General features: G+C 34.9%; 1 protein-coding gene across 1 annotated transcript; it reads left to right on the top strand.

The window, feature by feature from the left end:
* The first annotated feature begins 4,172 nt into the window (after nt 1-4,172).
* On the top strand, nt 4,173-8,025 carry LOC107467063 (putative leucine-rich repeat receptor-like serine/threonine-protein kinase At2g14440). The gene is made up of 8 exons (XM_016086092.3): nt 4,173-4,964; nt 5,677-6,128; nt 6,451-6,586; nt 6,691-6,762; nt 6,842-6,910; nt 7,023-7,094; nt 7,384-7,455; nt 7,543-8,025. The coding sequence occupies exons 1-8, from the start codon at nt 4,348-4,350 to the stop codon at nt 7,595-7,597; spliced, it is 1,545 nt and encodes a 514-aa protein (XP_015941578.1). The 5' UTR covers nt 4,173-4,347; the 3' UTR covers nt 7,598-8,025.
* Nucleotides 8,026-8,443: the final 418 nt, after the last annotated feature.

Raw genomic sequence — 8,443 nt, 5'->3', positions numbered from 1 at the left:
GTAAACAAACACAGCCTAAGAACATGGAGGGTCGTTTCGCTGTGAATGTTACATCTTGGACATGATGACGCGGTTGAGAGGTGACGTCGTTGTCTTTCCGCATTGGTTAGGATTGCATTATTGGCAACTAACCAAAGAAAGGATCGAACACGTTCCATTATAGGGAGGAGAAGTGTTGCAATGTGCTTGATAGGAATGTTTGAGATCGAAGGATCCATCTGATGACAAGTTCCATGCCACATGATCCGGCATCTTCCATGGAGATGGTGGAGAGATGACAGCAATCTTCTTCACCATATCTTCTGGCAGCCACCTATTGAGTTTGTTCAAATCCCAATTACCTGGAACATCAAGGAAGTCCATCAATGAACTAGAATAATCTACATAATTAGTTCTTACCTGCGGCACATGTTGATCAAGACTACCCAAATTGGGAATCCAGTTATGTTGCCAAACTTAATCACAGAGCATTCTCCAATACGTCAGATATGGTTTTGTTTCACATCTGGCCATGACTTGCATATTCCCTTCCACATGTTAGAGCTATTTGTCTTTCGCTCAACATTAGGAATGATATCCTTCCCGGCTTTATATTTGGATCAAAGGATAGTAGCTCATAAAGAATCTCTTTTCTCAACTAGCCCCCATCCATCTTTCATCATAAAAGTATGGTTCATTTTGCTTGCATGTTTAATGCCAAGACCTCCCGCTTTTTTGGGTTGACAAACTTTATCCCAATTCATGAGATGAATCTTCTTTGATTGGTCAGTATGGCCCCAAAAAAAATTCCTACATTTGCGATCAATAATATTAAAAGTAGAGACAGGTAATAAAGTAGTTTGCATAGTATAAAGAGGAATAAAAGAGAGGACAGATTTCACCAGGGTAGTTCTGCCTGAAAACGAAAGAGAGGAGGCTTTCCAAGAATTTAGTCTGGAGTTGAGCTTGTTGATGATGTCATTGAAGGTATGTTTAGATACTTTAGAATGTAGAAGAGGAACACCCAAATACTTTTCAAAGTTATCAGTTCTAGCAAATTTGAGAGCTTCACTGATCTTAATTCTAACTTGGTTTCCCATGTTTTTTGAGAAGTACACCCGAGTTTTTTCATTGCTAATTTTCTTACCAAAGTTGTCACAGAAGGCTTTGAGGCATTTCTTGATAATATCCACTTGTTGGAGATTGGCTTCCACAAAAGAATTAAATCATCGACAAAGCATAGGTGGGAGAGCTTAGGACCATCCCTGTTCAATTTGATAGGCTTCTAGAACCCATGATCAACAGCAGCATTAACCAGTTGAGAGAGTCGTTCAATACACAGTACAAAAATGTACGGTGAAATGGGGTCGCCTTAGCGAATACCTCTGGATGGAGAGAATTCATCTAATTTCTCACCATTCCAAAGAACTCGCATCCTTGCTGTGGAAATGCATGACATAATGAGCTTGATAATATGGTTTGGGAAACCAACTTTCAAATGAGTATCTCTAACAAAGCTCCATTTGATTCTATCATAAGCTTTTTCCAAATCAATCTTAATAGCCATCCACCCTTTTGGACCCTTCTTGCTTTTCATCGTATGAATGACTTTCTGAGCAATAATGATGATATTATCTGAGCTATGTCTACCAGGAACGAAACTGCACAGGGTGAGTTTGACTAAATTTTCCATGAGGCTTCTAATACGGTTGGCAAGGACTTTAGTGACAACTTTATAGGAGACATTGCATAAACTGATTGGTCTCATTTACTTGAGGCTAGTGATAGGTTCCACCTTAGAAATAAGAGTAATAAGAGTTTCATTTATTTCTTGAACTTTCTCGGGCTCCTGAAAAATACGATGTATAAGGGTACAAAATTCAGACCTGACTTTATCCTATTGGCTCTGATAAAAGACAGCTTGTAATCCATCCTTTCCTGGTGTTTTAAAGCTGAATGGGTTTTTACCATCTAAGCCTTCACAGTTATGCACTAAGATTATTGGCCCCATGATCGCTGGTCTTCCACCCAATAATAAGACAAACTAAAATTTTTCAGGCCCTCTTAAACATATAATCTACATTAAAAGTTAAGACTATGTATGTAAAAAATCAAAATAAAATACTACTATATTATGTGTATACTAAAAATCAGTCACCAAAATTAATTATTAATATAAAATACATATTAAAATATAAATATATATTAAAAATAAATTAAATTACATATTTTTTGTATCTAAACAACAATAAAAAATACAAAGCGAAACACATATTCTAAATAGACATAATAATTTGTTGGAGAGTTTCACAAAACTTAAACCAAATAATATAATTAGAATTGCTTCTTCTAACTCTATATTTAGCCATCCAATCTACAAATTTATTTGAGTCATGCAAAAAATGAAGAATGTCCAAATAATTCAATTCATACACTATGTCTCTCAATCCGTAATCCCAAACTAAAATAAGGCCCCTCCAAACTGCAAAAAATTCACATCGGATGATGAATCAGGGAGAAAAACTACCAGAACAACTTGGAATCTAACTCTCATTAGAATTTCTAATAAGACAACCGAATCCAACCAAACTCAAATCAGTAAATAAACTAGCATCACAATTAACTTTAAAGTTATTACCTATTGGAAATTTCCAAAACAAACAGTTCTTAAAGGTACTAAAAGAAGTACACCTGTTCATATATAACCTTAGATCTATAACTTTTAACATTGAAAATGTCATTGCACCTATACCTCTACAATTACCACATTCTCCTTACTAGACATGATCTTCCGAAATCAGGCTTCCATAGGGAAGCCTTCAATCGAATCAATAATTCGAGAATCTAGCATCTGCCAAATAACTCTGGAATATACACAATCTCTAAGATAATGTTCTACTGTCTCCGAAATCGTATTGCATCTCTAGCACATAACTGAACTAGCTAGATGCCGCCTAAAGCGGAAAACCTCCGTTGGGAGAGCGTTATGAAACCCAAACTATAGAGTCGATTTTAATCTTTTTCCAAAAGATTCAGGTGGCAAAGTTAGTTTCAGTTGCTATTTTTATTCCAATTCAATTTATTTTTTAACAACCAACGATAACCTCTCTTTTGTACTATACCCTTTTGTTCTTATAGGCCACCAACTCCACTTCAGTTCTATGTCAATTAAAGTCGGATAGTGCAGGCAATGAATAAAATGCTTGATCTCAAGAGAAATTATCGATACAAGTTTCTCTACCTTCCAAAATTTAGTATACGACAAATTTGTCACTAGTACTACAAAATCAGATTCAGATATGTGAATATAAGGAATAAAATCACAAATACACACACTTATTTATACATAAATATATTAGTAATTAATTTTAATATATAAATAGTATTAAAAAAAACAACTTTTATAAATGACTAATGAGTAGCTTAAATTTTTAATAGAAAGTAACAAAACAAATTAAACTATGTATCATGAATAAAAAAAAATTTAACTATATATATTAGTTGAGTTATTCTAATATACCTATATTAGGATAGCTACGGTGATTATAGTATTATTTCAAAAAGTGTTTTTAAAATTAAAATAATATATTTTTATTATTTAACAATATTTTTTAAAATATATTATCAAAATAGTAAAAAAATATTACTTTAAAATCTACGACTCAAATTACCAAAAGCCACCGAAAAAAATACTTGATTTAATTTAGTAGTTAATTCATAAATTTATTTAAATAAATATTAGAGATTCGAATTTGTAAATTCAAATTTCGTTTTATATTAATAATTTATTAGTCAATAATAAATTTTTAAACAAAAATTAATTTGTAATGGATTAGTTTTTCTCGTGTGAGTTAAAGGCACTACGAACAATAAAAATATTTAAAAATGAAATTACTTTGAATGGTTTTAACTTTTAATTGTACTTCATCATTGAACCACGCATTTGTTAAATTAAGCCCTTTTTTGGTATAATGAAGTAAAAACAGGAGAATCTACAATCTTATACATGGATTATAGAAAAGCAACGGATAGGTCTAAACCAACTCAAAGATAAAAGTCAAATCCCACTAATTGATATTTGATAATGCTCTCTACCCCTACCGGCTGTATTTTTTATTATTATTTTATTATTTTTATATTTCCAACGAAAGCACCACACAGGCACACACAATACAAGTGCCGTCTCTCAAACTCTGACCAGTAAGCTTCATTTCCCGCGTCCGCATTCCAGCTATATTCTTTTCTTCTTCCTCTTCTTCCTTTCACAAAGACTCCTTCAAACACATAACGCAACAACTATTAACTAACAAAACCCACCTCAGCACTCAACCACTCATTCTTTCTTTCATTCACTCATTCTCCACCGCCATGCGCCTCCTCTACCCCCTCCTCCTCTTACCTCTCCTCTTCACCCTTTCCTTCTCTCAAACATTCCCCAAAGGTTACTCCCTTAACTGCGGCGCGCTCTCGGGGACCAAAATCGATGGCCGTGAATGGATTTCCGATTCGGCTTATATCTCAACGGGCACACCAAAGAACGTAACGCCCTCTGTTTTGCATCCCACTCTTGCAACCGTCAGGTCCTTCAATTATCAGGTGAAGAAGCACTGCTACAGTGTTCCCGTGTATCGCGGTGCAAAATACTTGCTACGGTCTACGTTCTTCTACGGCGCTGTGAACGGTCCCGATCACCCTTCCCCTCCGGTCTTTGACCAGATCGTTGACGGAACACTTTGGACCGTGGTCAACACCACCGTTGACTATGCCAATGGAAACTCTACGCTCTACGAAGGGATGTTCTTGGCTCAGGGCAAGAACATGAGCTTCTGTATTGGGTCCAATAATTACACGGATTCTGATCCCTTCATATCTGCTTTGGAGTTTCTGATTGTTGGAGGTTCTCTTTATAACACCACGGATTTCACCAAATTTGGACTTAGCTTGGTTGCAAGGAGCAGTTTTGGATATTCAGGATCACCAATTCGGTGAGTGTTTCTTTTATCTTTTAACATTGTGATAAAAAATTTATATGCCTTGGATTGAAATCATTCGTTATGATGATTTTGTTGTATTGTGAAGTTGATGGAAATATTGGGATGCTTTGTTGTGGAATTCTCCATATTTGAACTAAGGATTAGATTGAGAAATTCGTGAAAGAATTGTATAATCGCAGATGAACTAAGAGAGGGTAACCAAAGAGAAGAAAAATAATTGGAGGAGAAAATAGTAGTACTAACATCCTATTTATAACTAAGTCCTGCTATAGCATTGGATTATTTGGCTCCATATATGTTACATACAGTAATGTTTAGAAGAGAAACTAGTGAGTGAATGAGCTGGGAAAGGTTACAACTTAAGAAGTTTGTTTATGAAGCATATGAATTGAATAGAAACTATATATGTATGATCATTAATTTATTGGATTTAGAGCTTGTTTGGATGTTATTAAGTTGTCAGCAAAAAATATTTTCCTTGTTTTAAGTATTTGATAAATTTTTAATAGTAAAAATACTAGAAAAATAAGAAATTTTTTTTATCATTTTTTAAAAGATCATTTTTACTTAAAAAAAATATATATTTTTCATATAATAAATAAACATGTCCTTACAAAGTTTGCTTTCTCTCTACCTGTAGTTCTATTTTTCTTTCCATTCCTCATTATTGCTGATGATGTTTTTCTCTATAATTGAGTATCAGATATCCTGATGATCAGTTCGACCGGATATGGGAGCCTTATGGGCAGGGTAACTCTACCAAAGCAAACACTGACAATGTTTCTGTTTCTGGATTTTGGAACCTTCCTCCTCTTAAAATATTTGAGACACACATAGGATCTGATCAGTTGGAATCATTGGAACTGAGATGGCCTCCGGCATCACTTCCGAGCTCCAAATACTATGTCGCCCTATACTTTGCTGATGACGCTGCAGGATCAAGAATCTTTAACATAAGTGTGAATGATATAACATATTTCCGTGACTTGAATGCCATTTCATCAGGTGTTGTTGTCTTTGCCAACCAGTGGCCTCTTTCTGGTCCTACAACTGTAACTTTGACCCCTACTGCTAATTCATCCTTGGGCCCCTTAATCAACGCTGGCGAAGTTTTTGAGGTGCTGTCTCTCGGGGAAAGAACTTTAACTCGAGACGGTATATCTTCTGATTTCATGTTTTCTTTAATTAACCTTGGTTCTCCTAGAATATCTAATAGCAAAGAATTAAGAAAGTAGGTAATAAGAGGAAAAGGTGAAATATTTCTCCAATGACAATGCTGTTTAACAATATTGCAGATCTTTACTTTCACTCATCCAAACAGTGTTTATGAATTAAATGTTGCAATTCCAAATTGGTCTTGTGGTAGTAATGGAATGTAATCATTACAAGGTGTAGCATGGTACACATAATTGTAGTGCATTAAAATGTTAGTTCTGAACATGCAAGGGTTTATGAATGGGAACTTTCTTTTGGACAGTTATTGCTTTGGAAAGGATAAAAAAGAGCCTCCGAAATCCTCCACTTGATTGGAATGGTGATCCTTGTATGCCTCAGCAGTACGCGTGGACTGGCATCACATGTTCCACGGGTCCCCGCATTCGAGTAGTGACTTTGTAAGCACAGAGTTGAGCTGTCATGGCACAATACTTTGTCCTTCCAGTTCCAATGTTACTGTACTCCGTAAATGATGTTACTTATGATTTCCTGTTGTTTTCAGAAATTTGACAAGTATGGAGCTTTCAGGATCTTTGTCTCCTTTTGTTGCCAATATGACAGCTCTGACTAATATGTAGGTGCTTAACTCTAAATCTCAGTTCATTGAATCTGGTATTTACAAGTTTTAATTGGAAAACCATTGCTTTTTGTAGCTGGCTTGGAAATAACAGTTTGTCAGGGCACATTCCTGACCTAGGTTCACTAACACTGTTAGAAACATTGTAAGTAACTCATTTTGTATGCAATTCCGTGATCTAAATGTTTGAAATCAGAGAACTTTGATGTATTCATGCCATGAAGCTCACTATCTGGATATTATTATTGTATTTAAAGGCACTTGGAAGACAATCAATTCGACGGAGAGATTCCTTCATCCCTAGGGAACATCAGCACTTTGCATGAAATGTAAGCTCTGTCCTCTTTATACAAGAGAATACAATTAAACTGGTTTTTTGTGTTGTTTCTTGAATCCTGAGTAGATATTTAAGTCAGCCCTGTACAACTACGTTGTTTACATGAGTGTGGCCCAAAAATAGTACAATTTATCACCATTCAGAGAGTCTTTGCTGTCATCCTCTCTACAGAGGAAAATCTGCCAGTTTCTGCTCAGTTCTATTATTTAGTGTCCCTATAGTTTTTTTTATCTTTTCTATTCTTTGTTGTTTCTTGATTAGACCCTCTTTGGCTGTTGCAGATTTCTGCAAAACAATAATTTGACAGGTCAAGTTCCATCAAACCTTATTGGAAAACCAGGGCTGAACCTCAGGTAACTAAAAAAACCTATTTATCTTTTCTTGTCACGGGATTCAAAATTGTTGTCTCACCGACTTCTCACTTCTGCATGTTATAACAGAACGTCTGGAAATAACTTCTTATCAACTGCATCAGCGCCAGCACCAGTACCTTGAGGAATTTGCTCAGTGCCTTCTGTGGTCAAGATCAATACTCTTGTGAAGAACTTTTGATTCATTTTGTCCTTAGGTTTCTAATTTTTGTGGAAATGATTTGATTTCGACTCCTCAAACTGAAGATCAAACTTCATTTCAGCCTTATCTTGTATTCTTCGAGCTAGATTCTCAATCCGGTTGAAAATTCGAATCTTACCTGAAAATTGTATCTTAAATATCCTTGTATAGGAATTATTCATTATTTTATTCAATATTTTTTTAAGGTTGTCCATGAGATGCCAGTTTCCCATACTTTGTATGTCATTCTGGTTTGTATTCTGCTAATTGTAGGGTACAACTTAGGGAACGGATACTTAAGACACCCTAAACAACAGTGTATATGCTATTGTGAAAGTAAAAAATAGAGCCTGAGATATAGTTGTCTGGCATATTTTTCTTTTCTTGTAATCAAACAAAACTGAAATAGTTCATATTTTAACTCTTCTTCCACATTCAAACAAGATACATCAATTCATCTTATGTAACCAGAGAAATGTGGATATAACGTCATTAGTCCTTTCAGTTTTTACTAGTCGACATATTAATTTTTGCAAAACCAAGTTTATCCATAGTTCTCTTGTACACCTTTCTATTTACAATCTTCATTTGTTCACTTTTGATTATATTCTGTTATTGACTTATTGAACTACTTTCAAAGTTGGAGGGTCTTGGTCTACTTTGTCAATGTAAAAGATTAAAAGATTCCTATGAATTGTCACTCTATGAAATTGTTTCTGATTTTGTTATGAAATGCTTGACATAAATTAAGAAGGGCTTCTTTGCCATTAATAGAAGGGGTGTGTTGAC

The sequence above is a fragment of the Arachis duranensis genome, chromosome 9 (assembly GCF_000817695.3).
Source record: "Arachis duranensis cultivar V14167 chromosome 9, aradu.V14167.gnm2.J7QH, whole genome shotgun sequence".
NCBI classification, from domain to species: domain Eukaryota; kingdom Viridiplantae; phylum Streptophyta; class Magnoliopsida; order Fabales; family Fabaceae; genus Arachis; species Arachis duranensis.
The sequence above is the reverse complement of the archived record's forward strand: the minus strand, read 5'-3'. Positions and strand labels throughout refer to the sequence as shown.

Bases quoted from the DNA above. Each gene is read 5' to 3' on its own strand.
- LOC107467063 (XM_016086092.3), top strand. From the start codon at position 4,348: ATGCGCCTCCTCTACCCCCTCCTCCTCTTACCTCTCCTCTTCACCCTT. The intron at 6,129-6,450 runs GTATATCTTCTG...TCTTTTGGACAG, and splicing joins AAGAACTTTAACTCGAGACG to TTATTGCTTTGGAAAGGATA. The intron at 6,763-6,841 runs GTAGGTGCTTAA...TGCTTTTTGTAG, and splicing joins ATGACAGCTCTGACTAATAT to CTGGCTTGGAAATAACAGTT.